This window comes from Schistocerca serialis, chromosome 4, assembly GCF_023864345.2.
Source record: "Schistocerca serialis cubense isolate TAMUIC-IGC-003099 chromosome 4, iqSchSeri2.2, whole genome shotgun sequence".
NCBI lineage: Eukaryota > Metazoa > Arthropoda > Insecta > Orthoptera > Acrididae > Schistocerca > Schistocerca serialis.
Genome location: NC_064641.1, coordinates 693,413,286 through 693,436,472, shown reverse-complemented (window position 1 = coordinate 693,436,472; position 23,187 = coordinate 693,413,286). Strand labels below are relative to the sequence as shown.

Genomic DNA, 23,187 nt, shown 5'->3' with positions numbered 1-23,187 from the left:
ACGGCCCTTATATACCCTACCGGGCCCGGTAACAACACTAACCACGAACAATAGTATTGCACTCTGATGGTCGTTCTACCTTCCACAGAGAACCGCATCTTTACATCATTTCATACCTCCGATGAAGTGCACGTGTACGAAGTTATGTTGGCATTCACTTGTTGCTTCACTTTTTTTGTCATATAGTGTATATGAAAGCATTCGAGCTTGTATGATGCTAATAGGTAGAAGAACGGAAATAAATTATGTTCAAAATTAAGATCGGTTCGCCTTCTGAAAAGATAAAGATACCAGAGATACTATTTAGAACCAGAGTTCAATAGTAGACGGAAGATTCTTAGCATTTGCAGTACAACACACAGCCCTCTAAAATGTAGCTGTAATGCGAACAACTTTACAAGTCCCGGAATCAACGGGTAAAAAGTATTGAGACTGACGACTAATACACAGTATTCACAAGAAACTAGTGGGGGGGGGGGGGGGGGCAAAAAATCCAGATCAAGAAGAGAAGTTCGTGTTAAGAATAGTGTTCAGTAGGAGTATAGATAATCGCTCCACATTGTTTTCTAACTCGTATGAAGTAACCAAAGAATATGCTGAAGTGGCAAAAGTAATGAGATATCGATATGCACATATGCAGACGACAGTAGTGCCGCGTACACAAGGTGCACATGTGCATTGGCGCACATGTGATTTGTACTCAAGTGATTCATGTGAAAAGGTTTTCGGTGTGATTATGGCCACACGATGATAGGGTTTCAGTGTGGTGCAGACCACAGGAAGCCATGGACCCAAATTGTCAACAGTGCACTGTGTAAGCTGGTTTTGGTACCATACTGGTGTGGGCTGTGTTTACATGAAATGGACTGGGTTCTCTCGTCCAATTAAACCGACTATTGACTGGAAATGATCATGTTCGGCTACTTGGAGACCATATGCAACCATTCATCGACTTCGTGTTCCCAAATATTTTAGCAGTGAACAGTTGTTTCCCGCTGGTTTGAAGAACAGTCTGGGGAATCCGAGCGAATGATTTGGCCATCTGTGTCGCCCGGCATGAATCCCATCGAACATTTAAGACACATAATCGAGAGGTCAGTTCGTGCACAAAATTCTGCACCAACAACACTTTTGCAGTTGTCTATGCCTATAGAGGCAGCATGGATGATTATTTCTACAGGGGACTTCCAACGACATGCAGAGTCAACACCTCTTTGAGTTGCTGCACTATGCCGGGCAAAAGGAGGTATCCCAAACCTTTTGTCACCTCAGTGTATTTCAGAAGAGAAATAAAAGTGTAAATATTTGCTTATCACTGACTGCAACATGCAGGAGAAATGATTAAAAGTCGTAGATTATGGTACCCAGTACCATGACACTGAGTGAAATAGCGCAGTGTTTAGTACACTGGACCCGCATTCGGGAGGACGTCGGTTGAAATCTCGCCGGCCGCCGTAGCCAAGCGGTTCTAGGCGCTTCAGTCCGGAACCGCGCGACTGTTACGGTCGCAGGTTCGAATCCTGCCTCGAGCATGGATGTGTGTGATGTCCTTAGGTTAATTAGGTTTAATTAGTTCTAAGTTCTAGGGGACTGATGACCTCAGATGTTAAGTCCCATAGTGCTCAGAGTCATTTGAACCATTTTTTTTTCGGTTGAAATCTCCGTCCTACCTTCCAAATTTAGGTGTTCCTGATTTCCCTAAATCACTGCAGTCAAATACCGGTATTGTTCCTTTAAAAGAGGATGGCAAATTTTCTTTCCCATCTTGAAATATTCCGGGCTCGTGCTTCGCCGCTAATGACCTCGATGTCAAAAATGGTTCAAATGGCTCTGAGCACTATGGGACTTAACATCGGAGGTCATCAGTCCCCTAGAATTTAGAACTACTTAAAACTAATTAACGTAAGGACATCACACACATCCATGCCCGACGCACGATTCGAACCTGCGACCGTAGCGGTCGCGCGGCTCCAGACTGAAGCGCCTAGAACCGCTCGGCCACACCGGCCGGCACCTCAATGTCGACGAGACATTAAACCCTAATCTTTCTTTCAACATCGCGAAGCTACTTTGTAAGATACGAATTAGTTTCAAAAATTTTCAATGCACTATGTGTTGTCATACGGTTATGTGACAGTATGTCCGTAAGACTGACGTGATACTCAAAACCGTGTGCCTGACTTTACGCCACCGATGACCTGCCACATAAAACTAGGCTGCCAGGCGTCATTTTTCTCTCAAAAGAGAAGAAATAAATTTCGATTATATCTGCCTTTTCAGTAACAGACTACAATCTGTGAACGTTTTTGAACTTATAACCATTCTCTTCGTAAACGTCGGCTACGTCTTTCCTGGCAGAAAATTCCATCCTGGTACGCACACGCTTTGATTTTTTCTTCTTGGTGCTGTCTACAAGGGAACTGTGTCTGAATCGTTTTGACATACATTACAATCAACAAACAAACTCACCAACGCTGCTCTGCTGCCATATGCCAGGTGTGATTTTGTTTACTATGGACTTGAGTACCTGCAGGTTCGAAGCGAAAGACTAGTAAAGTCGTCATGTCCACAACGTCACACTGAAACACACAAACCAGTGTTCCCACACGTCTTCGTGAGGTACCTATTCTCGCAATTCAGTATGTGTTTCAACGCAAAGAATCTACACCACAACCGCATTCGCATCCTATAGAATATACATTTAAAATCACTCCAGCATCATTGTTTTCCAGGTCAGATGAAGTACCGCAGTGGAAAAGAGATAATATCGAAATTCACTTCCAATTGCCTAAATAATTTAGCCGTGCATTGAGATAGTTCCTGCTTCTATGAGAAAGAAAAGTAAAGAAATGCTATTGCCGATATGTCCCCTCATTCTTCAACAAATCAGACTGTGCTGCGTCGCTAATGCTCTTCGTATGGAAGAAACGCTAAACTCTAACATCACTTTCTACAAATGACCATCAACAGTGCTTTGTTTCCTCAGTAGACAAAACTGTCTGAATAGTTTTGAAATTTTCCGCCCAACTTGTGGCGATAAACATGCCTTCCGCTACCATTGTTCTAACCAGTGCGAATTGTACAAGTATTAACACCTGATGGCGGATACTATTTCGTTTATAAAGCAGCATTTCCATTGGTGGAATATGAATAAACCCTTTGAGCAATAGCCGGCCGAAGTGGCCGTGCGGTTAAAGGCGCTGCAGTCTGGAACCGCAAGACCGCTACGGTCGCAGGTTCGAATCCTGCCTCGGGCATGGATGTTTGTGATGTCCTTAGGTTAGTTAGGTTTAACTAGTTCTAAGTTCTAGGGGACTAATGACCTCAGCAGTTGAGTCCCATAGTGCTCAGAGCCATTTGAACCATTTGAACCTTTGAGCAATACATATTTTGGTGTCTAAAGCGATACACCAATTTTCTATCTTCAAACTATTGGTTCTAAAAGTATTTCAGGTTTTCTCCTATCGGCAGTAAATTTTTGAAATACGTAACGTACAGCTTTATCAGTGTTGAATCTGTTCACTCATTACTAAATACACTCTAAAGCAAAATACCCGTATGAGAAGTGCTAGAGAACACTGGAGCTGGATGCGGACACAGTTTTCGTCATGCCACACCGCTCCGTAGCACGCAACATATACTCACCTTCAGAAACATCGCATTTGAAACGATTCAAGCAAAGTGAATGCACCGAAAGCTTTCACTGCAGGTTATGGTCAGTCGGCAAGTCCTCTGTGAGTAGGCATTAAACCAGTCTGTTGCCTTTTTTTAATGCGACGTAGAGTCTATGTTAATTTATTTTAGTGTTTAAATTAATATATTTTAATTATGGAGAACGGATTTTCAAATTGGACTTAAGATCTATTTATTTCTTTACAAAAGGTGCGTGTTTCAGGTATTTACCGTCAAATCGATTAACACGTAACAAACTATTATTGTAAGAATATTGAGACTAGAAAATAGAAGTGTGATCCACCTACAACTGATAAGTGTCACAACTGCAGATAAAATTATCGCAATATAGATAGTGTTATCATCCTTGGTATCATGGTTTTGCTGTCTGTGCGTACTGAAATAAGATAATAATCTTCCACATTCGTTTTGCAATGTCTGTTGGAGAGAAAGAGCATATGATTCATTAACTGCATGGAAATGTCCATATTTGTGTAGTTAAGAGGTTTGCAAAAAGAAGTAATTAATAAATCGGAAAAGGAAAGAAAGCCCTTTTCTAGATGCACAAAAACAGTAGTTTTTCTTTGTCAACCGTTTGTTGGCTTCCTAGGCCATTACCAGGTAATAACTATAACAAATACAGGTAAAATAATTGTTGGGCAGTGTAAGCGCTCTTCCTCTGAATGTTAATTTTTTAAATGTTGGTTGTAAGGAATAAGACAAACAAAAGGGAGAAAGTGAGATCATATTGATGACGGGAGCAATAAAAATCGGCGAAGACTATACTGGCGGTCCATCTTCAATGCGATGACGCGTGACAGTGAAAAGATAGTTAAGAGTTTCAGTATCTGTATTGATTTTGTGGGAGGATGACTCATCGCAATAATATCGGACTTCGGGAGGGGGGGGGGGGGGGGGATGAAATCTAAGGTTGCGTCTTCGTAGTATGACGACCGACGTAGACAATTAATTTTTTGAAAAAAAGCTGTTTAGGACAAGGAATGAAACAAATAACAAACGACTGAAGTAAATGATCGTAATATTATGATTTCAGTAAAATTTTGCAACATAGCGTTACACACTCTTTTCCAATCCATCCGTTTAGAAGGAACACTGCCAAGCAAGAGAAGAGAAGACGATGCTGAGGCACCAGTATTTTTCTTTAAAACAAAGTACAGTCAGAGGACATATATAAGATTCATTCTATCCTTGAGATCGAGAAGCTGTGCGGATGACAGTAAAAGGTGGCATTAATACAGACTTAGGTATCAGAATACAGCAGTCACGATAATTAGTTAAGTAAAATTGACCTTACAGGTAGATTTAAAACAATTATTGAGGAAAAGGCTGGGATCGTATTTCGTAAATTAATATTATTTGGAACTACCGAGAATTCGGTCTTTACTTTTACCAAAACCAAATAGCATAAGCATCGTGTATTCAATTCATATCTCATATTTATTCAAGGCCTTTAAATGGTTTTCATGTATGTAATGGTGACGGGATGCTTTGATCTGGCTCCATCATTAGTTCTTTATTGCCACTGTCCTCTAATTACAATACAGTCCTTCGTAAGGCATTTTTTTCCTTGCAGAGAGCTGATGCCGAGGTCTACCATTCGTAGGTCCTAGACTCGCATTGTAAGACAATAACTCACCCACCATCGTAGCCCCTAGATCGTAACACTCTATTGATATTTATATTGTCCATTTACTTTCCACTCAGTCATTTAAATCGCACATGAAACTTATTTTGAGACCCGAGTGGTTAGCCGAGTGCGTAAAAGCGCCCACTTCCGGGATACGGGGAGACGCGCCCATCTCGCGGATTAATGACAGGTAACCAGTATGCCGGGCAGCTTGGATCCGGTATTTAGGCTTTTCTCACATCGTAAGTAAATATCTGGCTGATTCCCACGTTCCACCTCAAATACACGATGTTCATACACTTCGTAACACGATATCACATTTGACCATGCGATTACGCTAGACGCAAACAGAAGGGGTACACATTCCCCCCCCCCCCCCCCCGTGAAATAATATCCTATTTAAAGGTATGGCAGGTGCTCCGCGAAATTGGAGGAGAACCGTATCAATTCCGAATCGATCTTGGCTGGATAAAGCGCTCCAGAAAGGAAGGATGGTTAAATTTATTTTAATGGTAAATCTATGTTTTTCACATTTAGAGCCAACTCAAAGTCAAAGCCGAATACAGTTAGTGAGATATTTGGTACAATACAGACAAAAAGAAAGGAAAATTTAGATTTGACCTCCTGTGTTGTGTACATAGTTCTGCGTAGTCAGCGCGTACACAACTTTCCCACTAGAGCGCGCCCCACTAAGCACAACAGCGCAGGCGCAGCGCTAGTCTGTCTCTGTACTACGAGATGGCGCTGTCTTAGGGACGGACCAAATTCTGCTTCCGCCGATCCACATATTAATATGTAATGCAGCCAATGAGATTGCTGCTAACGTAGAACCTTTTCTCCTCACGAACACGCGAGGTATTACGACGAGTGTACAGACCTCCGATTAGTCAGTCTGCATTGGTCTGTACGAATCTGTATTTATCTGCACCTGTCTGTACCAGTCTACATTTGTCTGTACCAGTCTATAGTCAAGTTTCAGTCTGCGCCTAATAAGATTATCATATTCCTGTACATAGCCATGAAGAGAAATGTATAGACACTTTGTCAAGTATCAGAGATATGTGAGAATAAGATTAACATACCAAGACCAAAGGAACTTCAGATTGTCAATTGTAAACAGCTTCCAGAATCAAGTTACGTAATATCTATGCTTTTTATTATTTTAATAAACGTGTGTGAAAATTAATCAAGTTCTGTTTAAAGTTGGTCACCGTCAATCTGCTACTCTAAGCGTGCAAGTGGCATTTCTATCGTCTGACCTAACGGAAGAAGATAAACACGCCACGATAAGACCACGAGACATATTGCTGACACTCGCCTACTTCGCTGGAGCGACCATTCGAATAATCTGATGGTGTGTGTACCGAAGGTCTTACAGTATGCACACCACACCTCCGATGTATGAAACGTCCCCTTTGAACAATTATACAAGACTGTCCTTAAACTGACACACAATATTTTGTTAGCGCGAGGTAATCTGACTTTCAAAATTCCCTACAAAAGAATGGCCCTGACTAACATTAAACTATACCTTTCACAAATCACTTACCTCACAAAAATCTTCGCTGCTCAAGCTACTGCAATACAGCAAGCCCCACTACTGCCAGCTAAATAAAAGATTCAAACTATGGAGGGCACTAACTACTGATGGGGATAGTTAGCAAATGAAAGATATTAATAGAGAACAAACAATGTATTTACCTTGATATCATCATATATAAATATAGCAGTTCATGACAAATTTCAAAACTCCGCCATCTCTCTCCCCACATCCACCACTGCTGGCGGCTCACCTCCAACTGCGCAACGCTACGCGCTGTTCACATCCAGCTGCCGCTGCCCAACACTACAATGGCAGACAACAATGCAAAGCAGCCACAGACTGCACACAGCACAGCCAGTGATTTTCATATTGAGCGCTACGTAACGTTGCCAATAAGAAAACATAAACAGCCTACTTACATAGAGAAAACATAAACAGCCTACTTACATAGCCCCCATGCTCCCCACAAAAAATTTTACAAATTTTTTTTGGGCAGTGGCCAATAATGATTTGATAAAATTTTTCATAGTTACAATAACAAAGAAATCAAATGCACACACTTATTGATACAATGTTGGTCAAAAGCTAAAATTTTCTCACAGTCCATAAAGATAGTCCTAATCATTCATCATAATAGTAATTACAGTTTTTTTTCACAAAGTCTCATTAGTAAAAGAAATTGCACACAGAAGTAGTGGATTTCCATGCAGTCTTGAAGAAGTAGCGTTGTCCTTCCAACGGAAAGACAGTGCTGACTCTTGACATGCTGACAGATAATGGGCCACAACAGAGCAAACCCACAGCAGAGTCATTCGACGTTTTGAAGAATATTGGTAGGTAGGTCAACACAGAGTAGACCCACTGTAGTCCTGGTAGAGAGTATGGTATTGGTGGGCCACCAGAGGTGCAGACCCACTGCAGGCCTTGTAGAAATAATGGTACTGGTGAGTCAGCAAAGGTGTAGACCCACTGTAGTCCTTGTAGAAATGGCCAGCAGCCATCTGTTGCGACTGCAGGTGCACAATCACCATCGAAGAGTCTTGCAGAGAATATAGCAAGTCCATAAACCACCACTTGTGCACTCACAAAGTGTTTGGAATTGTCCTTAGAACCAGCAATGCTGTTATCCAGTCCCTTGCTGAATTATTAACACACGTGCAAACACTAACAGTCCCTACTACTCACATATTGTCCATATACTATGACCAACAGAAACATGTGCAGTGAAATGTAACTTAATTTGAAGAACTGGTGTCTGTACAATTATAAAATTACAACATGAAAATACAATTACAAAGGTACAAAATACATCATTAAAGAACATAACATTTGTAGTAACACAGGCTTTACAAAAGAATAGAAATAAACATATACATCAGTGGAATTATGACATGAGTACATACATAAAGGATCACAATAACTTTTGAAACATCAACTTCATATATGAGCATTGAACAGAACAGAATTAATAATGTCTAACATCTTTACAAAGTAAATAACATATTATTAACGCCAATTATATTTGAGGATAACAGTATTCCTCATCATAGTGAATGTAGCTTAATATTAAAAGAAGAAAAAATTCTATGAAACTACACAGAGACAGGAAGAAAACAAATACACAAGGGTACACAAACACATAGTGGGATAACACCAATAGGAAAGGACAGGGTTCGTTTTCAGTGTAACATTTGGTACTGCAGTCCAACCCAAAACTTCATATATCTTTCCTCTTATTTCATCCTTTGTTTCCACCAAAAAAATTCTATCTAAGCATGCTTTCTGTATTTATATGTTCACACATTTCTTACCTCAACATTTATTTCCAATAAAATCCTACCTAAACCTGTTTTCTCAATGCATTTCTTCCAATTCATCGCAACTCATTCTCTTAGAGGCTACCCCCTCTTAAGCTAACTTAAATCTACTGAGCTCAGATGCTAAACTAAGGGACGAGGCAATGCAGCAGCACAAAATAAGTAACACAAACAGCAATATCCAAAAAATTGGAAAATTGCAAAGCAAGCTACAGTAAATCTAAATTACCAAGCAATGCAACATTACAACTAATATGAGCCAATGTGCAGCAACAAAAAAATAAATCTGGCTTAGCAGAGTAACACAAATTAAAGCTCAGTAGCACTATGCCTGGCAAACAGCAGCTTATATCTAAACATGACATAGCTCAAGCAGAAAAAATAGTACACTAAAGATAACAATGCAGATAAGGGAAATGTATAATCACATCTTAATGTCTAAGTAATTAAAGTGGTGCACCAAAACAACTTATTGTAAAAAGAAATATTACCATGTACTTGAAAAGAAAATTATTTGTTACTGTTACTAGTTCCTTCTTATTGTTCTTTCCTCTCCAAGTGCTCCTTTTTTAAAGAATGTGGATCATAACATAATTATTTAATAGATCTGTTGACAGAAAGTGTTCACATTAGCAAATGCATTTTATTTTATAAAAGCAATGCTGCAACACAGCTGGAAACCAGATATCAAATGAAATAAGCAATTACGCAAACCAAAGCATAAAAATATCATTCAATAGTCATGTGGCATTTCGTAAGTCAGTAGCTCTCAACTCTCGTAGAAAGACACTTGTCTTAATCAGGTGTGCAGATGTACGAATATTTCCCATCAATTCATAAGCATTTCAGTAATTAGCACAAAGTACGAGTAATCATATGTTTTCAGGTAATGAGCGTGTAATATTTGCGATGCTTTCTACAAAGGAATGTCAATAGCAAGGTTAATGGAAGTAATGAGGGTGTCGCATTTGCAATATTTTCTCAAAAGGAATGTCAATGGCGAGGATAAAGGCCTGCCTTTTTTCTTTTTTTTCTACCTGTGCTTCTGGAAAGGCACACCCTAATGGCTTGTTCTCCAGGTGTTTGACACAGCTGTGTGCCCACGACGCATTACGTGCAGGTGGTCACTTAACTTTCTTACGGAAATATTTACGACAGCAGGTTCCGCTACAGTGGCAGTCTCATATAAAATTTCACGGATCGAGAATTTGCGTTGCAAATGTGTAGAAACAAAATCTTATGAATATAACAGTGCCCAAAAAATTTTCGCCAGCATTGTGATACATTCACACATATACACACATTTCATAACTCTTAAAGTACGAATCTTGGTTTCCAACATCCTTTTTCACAAGTCAAAGTCCCACTACTCATTATTCCTTACCTCATTATACATATACATATTCGTCAACACTTCTTCAATATTTCATCATGAGAAATACGTAGCATAATAAACACTCCTCAACAACATAATACACATTGTCGTCGTAATAATAACATCATAACACTTCAGTCAAATCTCAAAATCGTCGTAACTTCCTCCAAAAATTTCTAAGCCTAAAAAAATTCTCTGCTCATGTCAAAAGTGTCAGCTGCCTCAAACGTACTTTAAAAATCATGATCTCATACCAAATACATCATTCAAAGCTCTCATAGTATCACAATGATTCCAAAAAAATATGAACAGTTTACAAAGTACAGACAAAATACAGTTTCATAAGCGTGAAGTTATCCAACTGTGTAATTACGTAAACATCTGTCACTGATATAGTAAAATAAATGTTTGTCTCTCTCAGTTAAATGATCAGATAGCTGTGTAATTTGTGTGTTAGAGAAATATGGTACCGATGTGTAAAGTTGTATAAGCAAATACCATATTAGCTAGGGTTCCTTGTGCTTGCCAAACACATGGTACACAAAGTAGGCGTGTACCCCCCTGAGGATTAATGTAATTATACCCTCAGGTGTTACAGATGTATCACGGAAAATGTATCACGGAAAAACTTCGTATCATTGTACTTCAAATATCTTTAAAAATAAATGTCTTAAGTACAAGATTAATCACTCAAATGCGAGTCCTGTAGCGCTAAATGTGCATCTTGTTGTAAGATAATCTCTGTGGAAGTGTCGTAGCTATTTTCCTCCGAAAGCTAAGTTCTGCAGAAGTCAATGTACTTACCTCATGATAAACAAAAGTGAAATGCTTTGCGTATAAATGTCTTAGTTATTACGCTTATTGCCGTGATGAGGAAAGTACTGTGCTGTAACGTATTGTTGTGCTACGGAAAAGGCAGTCTCATTGTAGCTATACCACAAAAGTTACTACTAAAACCTGTTTTACTTTCCAGAATAAAACAGAAAACTGTGCAGATATAAAACAGAAACACTGCAAAAGCAACATTGTAAATTGTCACTCATTAGTAGCGTCGTGATAAAATCGTGTAGCTGTCACATAAACTAACCACTGTGCCATCTGGTATCTCACTGAAAGTACTTTAAATCCAGAATATATTTTCAAGTAAACCAAAATGTTGCATTAAAATCTCATTAGCAGTACTGGTAAATGTTCTAAGTATGTAAGCCTTATAGTCGTTCCATAATCGTGCAACTAACAAGCAAGAATGTACACACACAATAACACTGTAACGTCTGTTCACTATAACAATGCATTCCTCATTTCTGTTTAAATAAGTTATCTTGGTTCTTGATTGGATATTTAACTTCAAACATTGTTGCATGTTAACAGATTCTAAGTCTGACAAGCATACTAGTAATGTGAAGTGAAAAGTTATATGGCAAAGACAAAGTTAAAAAACAGATTATCTTTCAATAAACGGTTTTACATGTGAAATGTGGTGTAAACCTTTACTCTTCCTAGTACGCAGAGTTTCAACTTGAATGCAATTGTCAGGCGGTATACATCGGTAAAGAATGCTAAATTTTTTCTCAAGGCTAGCGTCTTATGTTATTTTTCTCGGAGCCAGCGGGTGCACGCGGCTGCCTGCTGTGCGAGTCATTGTCTGTCTCTTTGTTGGCGCGCGCCGTTATTGGGATTAGGAGACCTAACTTCTACAAATTCACCGTGACGAGAGGGCCCAGCTCTGTTAGAATCCCGCCAGTTCTGATGCAATTCAGGTCTGTCGTTACGAATATATCGTCTGTCGTCATGTCGGTAGATTCCGTAGTTTCTTCCTTGTCCGTCACGTGGTGGAGAGTTTCTCCCTGAATCGTAACTGTGCGCCGAACTGTTGCGTCTGAAGTTATTCTGCCTCCCTTGATAATAATTGTTTTGGTTCCCATATTGTCTGTTTCTCTGATTGTCTCTGTGATAGTCATTACTACGGAAATGCGATCTTTCTCTGTAACTATTATTACACTGCCAGCGGTTGTCATATGGGTGGTGTTTGTTTTGGTCACGATTTGCGTTGTAAGAATAGCCTTTTCGTGTCCAGTTATTATTTCTTTCATCGTGAAATTGTGACAGATGTGACCTGTAATTGTTGTGCTCCTGTTTCCGCGTTCCCCGATTGTCAGTGTCAATTTCCAATTCTTGTAACAGACCCTGAAAAGCCTCAATGTCTTCTTTACAACGTCCTGCTAAAATAATATGTCGTAAATGTTCAGGCAATTTGAGTAAGCAAATGCGGATGAGTTCTGAGGGGCTGTATGGGTTTGAAAGATACTGATTCTTATGCAACATGTCTTCAAAATATTTCACAAGACTGGAAAATTCAGATTGTTCGAAACGTTTCATCATTATGATGCTATGTTTTACTCGATCTTGTGTGGCTTGAGACCAATATGCTGAGAGGAAGGCATGGTAAAACTCTCCTTCACTGTGGCAATCGTGAATTACCGATCGCATTCTTACAGCTGGTTCATTCTCCAAGTAACCACACATAAATTCTAATCTGTGCTCTAATGACCAGTTGGGAGGAAAACAATGAGAGAATTGATGGAGCCATGCTTGTGGATGAATGTCGTTGCCAGAATTCTTAAATGTTTTGAATTTACGTGTAGTAATGAACAGCTTATAGTCAAAGTCATCATGTCGGCGAGTCGCATATCGGTCATTGTTACGTCGTTTCGGCGGTTCCATTTCAAAATTCGGTGCACCTTGCCAATTTCTTTCATAACTTCCGAAATGCCCTGTGTTATTATTTTGTGGCTGTTCCGTATTTCTGTGTCCCTCTTCCCGTATTGGGGCGCGAGTATCCTCTGAAATACGTAATTCTTGTATTACCTGTGTCAGCTGATCTTGTACTTCTCGGATTTCTCTTTTGTACTGTGTATTGATTTGATTTTGATTCTGTTTGAATTTTCTAATTTGTTCATACTCTTCTGTGTCAGTGAAGGCTACGGGTCTTGTGTCATTCAGATCATCATCTACCTTTGTAGATAAGTTAGTGACCTTATCCGAAAGTTCGGCTACTTTCTCCGATAGTGTACTTATTTCCTCCATGTGTCTTTCTGAACCAATTTTCAGGGTATCTACTGTGTCCTTTAAGTTTTCCTGAGTTCTTGCAAGTTGCGTAACCGAATCGGTAGATGCAACTGAGTCAATTTTAGCTTGCAAGGTCTCATGATTTTCATGAACAATAGTTTGCAGTTCTTTTATGGCTGCTTCGTGATTCTGTAATACATTTTCATGACGCGAAAAAATAGGTTGGAAATGCTCACAAATTTGTGTTTTTACGTCATTACAGACTTTTTGACATTTCGATTCAATGTTATGTAACTCAGTGGTTAAATCTTCACGTGTTTGTTCAAGTGTGGTGTCTAACTTTTGAAGATTTTGTTCCATTGTGTCTAACTGTTGCTGTGTTTGTCTCTGGTGTTGTTCCATTGTGTCTAACTTTTTAAGATTTTGTTCCACTGTGTCTAACTTTTTAAGATTTTGTCCCATTTGTTTCTGATTTTGTTCAAGTGTTGTGTCTAACTTTTGTAGCTTTTGTCCCATTTGTTGCATTAACTGTAATAACAATGCACTGGTGTCTGAAACATGTTCCTCAGTTCTTTTCGGCAGTGAATTTGCACCGGCAACATTGACATTTTGACAAGCAGAAAATGTGTCTTGACTTATGTGAGAAAACGGTGAGGACCCAAAACCTGAATCTGCAGTATTTGCAAGATTGTGTCCTGTCATTCCCGATTCCTGAGGCGAGCTGTTGCCGACCGATCGATCGATAATGCTTCCCTGTGCACTACCTGTTTCAATGTCTACACCATTGTTTGCAGCCCGCTCCATTTCCCTATGCGCAATTACCAAATTACTACTTTGAACATTAGTTAATTCATTACTCTGCGGCGCTAACACACTGCTTTCGTCTTCACTGTCATTTCTCAGTTTACTTTGGAGCCTAGTATTACGTTTTTCACACACCATTATTGTCACAGTATTTCACACGATAACACAGAAAAGCGCTATTTGAAGAGCAAAATAAAATAACATAGCAATGGGAATAATGTCTACTTAATTGCCAGCGCAGCTGCGAAATACTTGGTGCAAATCTACATGCATGCCACAACTGTTTTACTGTACAACAATGAAAAACTACAACTACAAAGGAGATTTTCTCTACAATTACGAGCTAGCAATAAACAAAATCTACACTAATTACACAAACTACAACAAAAAATCAGAAGATTCCAGTGAGGTATTCTGGCAGGGTCGCCATATGAAACGTCCCCTTTGAACAATTATACAAGACTGTCCTTAAACTGACACACAATATTTTGTTAGCGCGACGCAATCTGACTTTCAAAATTCCCTACAAAAGAATGGCCCTGACTAACATTAAACTATACCTTTCACAAATCACTTACCTCACAAAAATCTTCGCTGCTCAAGCTACTGCAATACAGCAAGCGCCACTACTGCCAGCTAAATAAAAGATTCAAACTATGGAGGGCACTAACTACTGATAGGGATAGTTAGCAAATGAAAGATATTAATAGAGAACAAACAATGTATTTACCTTGATATCATCATATATAAATATAGCAGTTCATGACAAATTTCAAAACTCCGCCATCTCTCTCCCCACATCCACCACTGCTGGGGGCTCACCTCCAACTGCGCAACGCTACGCGCTGTTCACATCCAGCTGCCGCTACCCAACACTACAATGGCAGACAACAATGCAAAGCAGCCACAGACTGCACACAGCACAGCCAGTGATTTTCATATTGAGCGCTACGTAACGTTGCCAATAAGAAAACATAAACAGCCTACTTACATAGAGAAAACATAAACAGCCAACTTACATGTAGAACGAGGCCATTAGAAATGAAGCACAAGTTCGATTTGAGGAGGAATGTTGGTGGAATTCGAGTGCCTCCATTTCAAAGGAAACATCCCGACATTTTTCTGAAGCTATTTAGAGAAACTAATGGAAAATCTAAATCTGGATGGAATCCAATCTCCGTCTTCCCGAATGTGAGTCCAGTGTCTTCACGCTGCTACACGTGGCTCTTTTCATAACGGGAATCACGCGATTTTGTGCTGTGGAAGATCATAGCGGAGGTGGTGTGCCACCACCTTCCTTTGGCCTCTTACGAAGTTTCACCTGTGTCTACAGAGCGTGCGCGACAATGATTAGGTATACAGTATAACACTGTGTGGCGTTGTGACGGATCAGAAAGAAATAAAGAAGATGAATCCCTGTGCCGGCATTCCACTTACTTGTCTCGAGTAGCACCAATGGAACCGCCGTGCTTCCATTCAGTAGATGAATCATCAACAGCGTCACCTGACGTCATTCCGCGAGACACACCCAAGACATTTGGGACAAAGTGTGACCGTCAGAAAATTTAACTCATCATCCCTCTCGCCCTTTATAGGTAAATACTAGTGATGAAATCTTCTTGGAATAGAACAAGGTACGTTGCAGTTGAACAACATACTACACGCGATGAAACCTGACCTATAGAGGCGGATTAGAATGGAGTAGAATTTTGCTTAGTAAATCACATACCATAAACTATAACCAATGTGATCAATCCAACCGTACTTCTAGCAGATTAGCGCCCCACATGTTGACATGATACCCAACATTATAATAATTTTTGTGTTGTCGTGCAAGGATCGCCTTGACACACCAAAGTCAACAAAGCGAATCGATACCACAGACGTTAGCGAGGGTTGGCTGCAGTCCGCAAAGACTTCTGGGAGGTGCTCCTGAAGGCCACACTTCCCTCTCAGCATAGCAGCGCCTTCACCCTGAGGTCGATATAGTGTCAAGCATAGCACAGCTCGCCCAGTGCGTGATCTCAACTGAAGGAGTCAACATCGTATTATAGGCCCAACGTGATAATTAAAATTTCTGATGGACTTGTGCCTCAAGTTATCGAGTTAATAATCGATAACAGTTGCAACTTATCAATCAATCCTGTGGAGAAAATCGACGACTGTACTTTCGTCTGGTCACAACAGTTTTAGATGCGGATTTCTATGTTAGTAATATCTGCACTGCATTGTGTTCAGGCTACGGCATGCCTTATGTGACGGTCTGCGCCTTGTGTTTCAGCAGGAAACGGCATCAGAGGTGGATGCTGAGCTTCGCAGCCTTCGTCGCCGTGGCCTTGCAGACCGTCCTCAGCGCCCAAGCGATGGACTGTAAGTGTTGTTACTGGCTCTCTCTCTAGCTGGACTCTCTAGCTCAGTAGATTACATGACCTTCAAAACCGACCTACGAATTTCCATGAGTGAATTCATGCTTTAAGTAGGCAAGGCGGTTCTCTTTTCGATGGCAGCGTCAACAGTTTTAATGTACACTGCAGGGGCGTTCAGTATGCTATGCAACATTTTCTCTGAAAGCAGGTTGGTTTTAATCGGGATTCTAGTACACCATATTATTCCTCACTCTTTCGGCTGCAATACTACTTTTTTCTATTTTGACTAAAGTTCAGTCCTGATCACACCATTTATGTTTCAGTGACATAGGTAACCGGTTTCGGTTATTTTTACATAACCATCATCAGACCCATGGCTCCCTTAGGATGGTAGGCGGAGCTCTCCTCAGCTGCTACGAAGTCAACTGTAGCTCATACCCCCCTGGAAGGAATTAGTGTACCCCAACTGTCTGCGTCTAGTGTAATCCATGGAATAGTGCGAATGTGTACAGATGTCTGCAAGCCGTGTAACTGAGGCGGAACGTGGAGACCAGCCCAGTATTCACCTAGCAGGATGTGGAAAACCGCCTAAAAATCACTTCCAGGCTGGCCGGCACACCAGCCCTCGTCGTTAATCCGCTGGGCCGATTCGATTCGTGGCCGGTGCGCCTACCCGAGTCCAGGAAGTAGCGCGTTAGCGCTCTCGGCGACCCTGGCGGGTTATTATTCGTGTTGAATACCCTGAACAAACCAGATGTCGAACCCGAACATTTCGTGTACTAGATTGACGTATATGGAAAGTTAAGCTGTCAAACTGAGTTAGTGCTGGAATATTATATTTCAGTGATAAGTTCACGCTGGAAGCAACAGCCACAATGGAATTATTTAACCTGTTTTTTGCTTAGTTCGTCTCCCACTTTCCAGGTAGCAAGATATTGTGCTAGAGATGTTTTGTCAAGGACTTAAGTGGCCACCTCAAGAGAGAACTATCGAATCGTGATTTTGGAGGCGGTAATCCTAATCAAGACCCACTAGGATACACTCTGAAACCAATGCATATGAAACAAAACAGACAGCATTCCTTCTGTATGCTGAAGTGCATTATCTAATTTCGAAGTAGGAAGTGATGTTCTCTTATCTTTAATCAAACTGGAATTTAGCCACCACCTCTTTTGATGCGAAATTTGAAAAGAAAAAAACCTGAAAAACGGATACGAAGACAAAAAGAATTGTGCAGATATGCAGAAACAGGGACAAAGGCCGCGCGGAGTGACCGCGCGGTTTGAGGCGTCCTGTCACTGACTGCGCGGCCTCTTCCGCCGGAGGTTGGAGTGCATGTGTTGTTCTTAGCATAGGTTAGTTTAAGTAGTGCGTAAGTCTAGGGACCGATGACCTAAGCAGTTTGGTCCCTTAACAATTCACACACATTTGAACATTTTTTGAACAGGGAAAAAGTTAAGACTGAAGAACCTACTAATTTTAAGAGCTCCATAGACATGTCTAGGGCATGGGCCAAAATTCAGTTGAGTGGAATGGCCATGTAGGAAGCTGTGTAATAATTAGAGTCATTTACAGCAAGACAACGCCAGCGACATAACGCATAAATTTCAGATAATGTTTCCGTGAAATGCACTCCCCAGCGAGGGCAATAAACACACAAAAAAAACAGCAGTGACGACCTTACGATAGCGAGAGTCAACTTGTGTAACCAACAACAAATTACTGCCATCTTTTTCTCAACTTTTCAGATAGCAAGTCGAAAGAAGACAAATTTATCAACAGCGAACATACGCAGATGTAGTTAAGAACTTCATGAACGGCGTACGTCCATCAGAAATAATATGCGCAGAAAAATTAAAATACTCCCAGAAAATTGAAACTATCGGGCTGAGCTATAAAATGGCATATCCTTATTGAGTGTGAGGGTCGGGATGACAGTGTTATCGCTCCAAAACAGCGAAAATGTGAAACCAAGAACTTAAATTTTATAAAGGAAGGAAGTTCTCTTTACTTGAAAACCTTACTGCCGTGAAACGCAACCTGTTGCTGCAGATATTAACTCACAAGTTAGTAAAACATCAGGAAGATGAAATTCAGTATGATACGCAAGTGACGACTGGGAAACTCCGACAGGTTATTCACTTGCTGATTTGGGATGTTTTCAGCATTAGCACACATGTGGTGCTGTTAATCAGCTTATGGGCGAGGTGCAGACAAGAGGTAGAGAAAGTCATCATCCTGGATCACTGGAAAGAAAAGAGACAAGACAGAAAATAACCTGTAGGCTTTAATCAGCTCCTTTTCCATTACGTAGGTGATATTCACGAAATTATTAACATCCGCATAAAAACCCTTGTATTTCACTCAAGCTAAGTACACCACCTGATCAAAAGTATCCTGACAGCTCTTTATAATGCAGAATTTACCATTGGATATCACGAGAGGTGGACCGCAGCCGGCCGCTGTGGCCGAGCTGTTCTAGGCGCTTCAGTCCGGAACCGCGGTGCTGCTACTGTCGCAGGTTCGAATCCTGCATCGGACATGGATGTGTGTGATGTCCTTAGCTTAGTTAGGTTTAAGTACTTCTAAGTCCAGCGGACTGATGACCTCATATGTTAAGTCCCATAGTGCTTAGAGCCATTTGAACGATTTTTGTAAGTCAGTGGTTTGTGGGCAATAACATCCCTGAAGTGGACTGGCCTGCGCAGAGTCTCGACCTCAGCCTAATGGAACAACTTTGGGATGAGACTACAAGTAGGCTTCGCTCCATTCACTAGTATCCACCATCGCTACCTTCTCTAGTTTCGGTTCTTGAGGAAGAATGTGCTGCCAATCCTCCACAGACATTCAGACACATCACTGAAAGTGACTCCAGCAGAGTTCACCACGTCATAAAGGCGAATGGTGGATAAACTCCATATTAATGTCCATTAATAAGTGTTCAAATGGTTCAAATGGCTCTGAGCACTATGGGACTCAACTGCTGAGGTCATTAGTCCCCTAGAACTTAGAACTAGTTAAACCTAACTAACCTAAGGACATCACACACATCCATGCCCGAGGCAGGATTCGAACCTGCGACCGTAGCGGTCTCGCGGTTCCAGACTGCAGCGCCAGAACCGCGCGGCCACTTCGGCCGGCTAAGTGTTCATATACTTTAGATCGGATAGTGTAGTTTTAGTCCTAATGACGATAAAATGAAAGTTGTCGAAAGAATGGGATCCGTATTGTCTTTGACGCATCTTGAAATTAAAGATCATTGTGTTCAGATGTTCTGTCTGCTCTGTACAGTCACCAGTCGGTCGAACGATCATCGCTTGCTTCATCTCTGACTATGATTTGTGTATGCGTAAAATTCCAAGTAGCATCGTAGTGCGAAATCCATGTTAACTAGTCATACTGCGTCGGCCTATGATTCATCTGATGGACTGCGTGCATAGTGACGAAAATAAAACTGGCCAGCAAAGTGTTTTTAGCGTCTCGTGACAGCGCATTTATAAACAGCAAACAAATTAGTGACTGTAAAGACATTTGAGCGAGATGGAGCAGCAGCATACATCACACATGCAACCTTGGCATTAGTTCTGCTAAAGTGCAACAATCACGCGCTATTATACAGTAAGGAAGAACGCACAATATACTTAACTGTTCACAAAGTCACAGAGAACTGGGTCGTCGTAAAATTGTAGGCACACGCCAACAGAAGGGTCCAGTCAGTCAGTTAGCAGCTGTGTATTGGCAATCTAAATAGCTGCCCAAGTGAGATGCTGTTTGCAACCCACTCACAAAAAAAAAAATGGTTCAAATAGATCTGAGCACTATGCGACTTAACTTCTGAGGTCATCAGTCGCCTAGAACTTAGAACTAATTAAACCTAACTAACCTAAGGACATCACACACATCCATGCCCGAGGCAGGATTCGAACCTGCGACCGGAGCGGTCGCTCGGCTCCAGACTGTAGCGCCTAGAACCGCACGGCCACTCTGGCCGGCTAACCCACTCACATACCCACAGCGTCAGCGAGATAGATTCTAGAGCACAGCACGATACGATGTGAGTTCATGCCGACAACGCGGTCAGTTTTATATCCTGCGTCTCATCAGAGGCCAGTCCCATGTGACTAGTCGCGAGTACCTCTTACCACTTGCAGACTATATCGCAGACTTTCGATCTAGCCGTCTGAGGACACAGATGTACAGGGGCGGACAAAAAAAGTGGGAACATAAAAAAACAACACATTATCATGCCTAATACGGTGTAGGTAAAACCACTGGCATTCAAAACAGCTTTCAGCAGTCTCGGAATGGATAAATATCGGTCCTGTTATATCGTTCTTCCTATGAAATCGTTGCAAGGTCAGTAACGACGATGGAGATGGATGGTGATCACGCAACCTTCTCTTCAATGTAGACCACAAAGTCTCAATAATACTGAGAATTGATGACTATCGTTGTCAGGAGAGATGTGACAAGTCATTCTAGTGCTCACAAAACCAGTTCAGGATGATGCGAGCTGCAGAACAGGGGCTGTGTCATCTTAGAACACTGCATCACCATTTGGGAGCAAACACTGATCAGTCAAATTTGTCACATAATCCATACAGATTAACCATGGGGCTCATGGAATGCCACGATATGGTTGCCCAAATTATTATTGAATCCCTCCACCGTGTGTCATTCTTGGGTCGTAAACTCGGACAGAATTTGGAAATAGTATGAAACAAGAGTCATTTAGCCAAATGACATTCTTCAATTGCTGTACAGTCCAAATTTTATGACTTCGGCGCCACGTTTTCCTCTTACGGGCATTTGTATCACCGATGAATGCTTTTGAGTTCCAGATCGCCCTGCAGTTCCCTGCTTATAGAGCTCCGTTCGTGTTGTCTTGGTGCTGACAGGGTTTCGAGTGCGACGTTCATTTCTGCTGTGACGTTTCCAGCTGTCGTCCTCTTACAGAGCAACTTCGTTTTCAAAGATCTATATTTACCAAAGTATCATATGTACAAATATGACTGATGCATGGATAGAACCGTAAACTCACCGACTTTGCCTCGTGCCCACCAGCTGGCGTTACAAGTACAGTGCCTTGACAAAATGGCGAGAAAGCAAGAGGATGAACATTTCGCCGCTAAGATGAATTTCAGGGATGAAGTATCCTTCCGTTATATGGAAACATCGGCACAATGTGAGAGTTTGGGACACTGAAAATGCTCATAAATTTCTGACCCATTGGCTGCTGATACCGTGAATTTCATCTCCGAACAAGACGGGGCAATTCCTCAGTGGAGCACCGATGTTCGTCGCTACATAAATGGCGAAGTTCCGCATGCTGGATTGGGCGTTAGCGGTGAGATGACGTGGTACTGTTCCCTTGCCCCCACCCTCTCCCCTCCCCCCCCCCCCCCCAAGGCCGCCTGACCTAGCGCCTTGTGACTTTGATAGCATATTAAGGGACCGTGTTTACGTATCCTCGATGAAAAGAACGCTAGAAAAGCTCAGAGAACGCATCGATGTTGCTGTAATGATCTTTGACGGGATGTATAGATCGTTGACACGATGTATAGAACGAACTTGACTACCGCAAGGACACGTGTCGTGTGACCAGAGCGGCACTTTACAACATTTGTAGGGTACAGTATGCATAGTTGTTGAGTTTACTGTTCTGTTCATGCATGAATCATATTTGTTCATTTAATGGTGTGGAAAATATAGAGGCCGGCCGAAGTGGCCGTGCGGTTCTAGGTGCTACAATCTGGAACCGCGAGACCGCTACGGTCGCAAGTTCGAATCCTACCTCGGGCGTGGATGTGTGTGATGTCCTTAGGTTAGTTAGGTTTAAGTAGTTCTAAGTTCTAGGGGACTGATGACCTCAGCAGTTAAGTCCCATAGTGCTCAGAGCCATTTGAACCATTTTTTGAAGATATAGAGCTGTGAAATTGAATGGACCATTTATAGTAACCTTGTATTTTTCGTCACAATCTTCGTCAACGCCCTTCTGTCACCCTCACTGAACACACGCTTTCTTCCACGTTGTGACTTAGAGGGTTATTATTTTCCGCTTTCCCACTGTGCGGTATAAATCTTCGATATGGTGCCTCTTGAAACACTTCCTGAGTGGGGAAGCAGTGGCCGTACGAGAACCAACAATTTGTTCACGACTGAAATCATTTAGTTCCGACTCACAACACAAAAAACTTTTCGGACGACGAATGACACTTGCGACACATTGGAGACCATGCACACACAGGTGCTGTCCGTGGTCAAGGACAACGCGTCACCTACAGGCTTGACTAGAATCAGCTAGAATCAGCACCTACGTTCGAGCATGCATTTCTCTGTGTTTCCATATTTTTACCGTACTCTTATAGCAAGGACAGTCAGCAAAGGCAGTAAAATCTTCTGGGATCCACGGTCGCATTATCATGCAGTCTGTCACTTTTACCTCAGGGCCGAGTTGAAGAGGCAGATGTACTCATGTAACTTCCCCCCTCCCCCTCTCTCTCTCTCTCTCTCACACACACACACACACACACACACACACACACAAACACACACACACACAAACACTGGAAGAAACTATTAAAGCACTGAAAACGTTATTTCTGCCATCGCTCAGGTACAGCTACTAGGCGTGTCTTCCCGGTTTCATAAACTGCGAACTGAGCACCATCGACGGTGACGCTGGAGAATTGTTATCCTGCACATTTACTTATTGCGTGTCAGACGTATTTACAATTCCCGGGACAGCTTTATTTCGGCCACCCCGTCGTCCTGGAGTTTCGCCAAAAACAACATGGGCTGGAGTTCCGCTCGCTGTGGACAGATCTTGACGCCAGTCTCTTGGGCCGGCGCGATGCGTCACTTGTCAGGGCGTGGCGCGACTGCGTGTGCGT

At 41.6% G+C, this 23,187-nt stretch overlaps 1 protein-coding gene across 2 annotated transcripts in view; it reads left to right on the top strand.

Annotated features, from left to right (window-relative positions):
- The window catches only part of LOC126473196 (collagen alpha-1(XVIII) chain-like), a 646,928-nt gene that overhangs the window by 288,712 nt on the left and 335,029 nt on the right, over positions 1–23,187 (top strand). Inside the window, exon 3 of one of the 2 annotated variants that reach the window (XM_050100092.1) lies at positions 16,213–16,298. In XM_050100092.1, the coding sequence (XP_049956049.1) occupies positions 16,213–16,298 (86 nt within the window). Of the gene's footprint in view, positions 1–16,209; positions 16,299–23,187 lie in introns of both variants that reach the window. The other variant, XM_050100091.1, reaches the window with a different exon arrangement.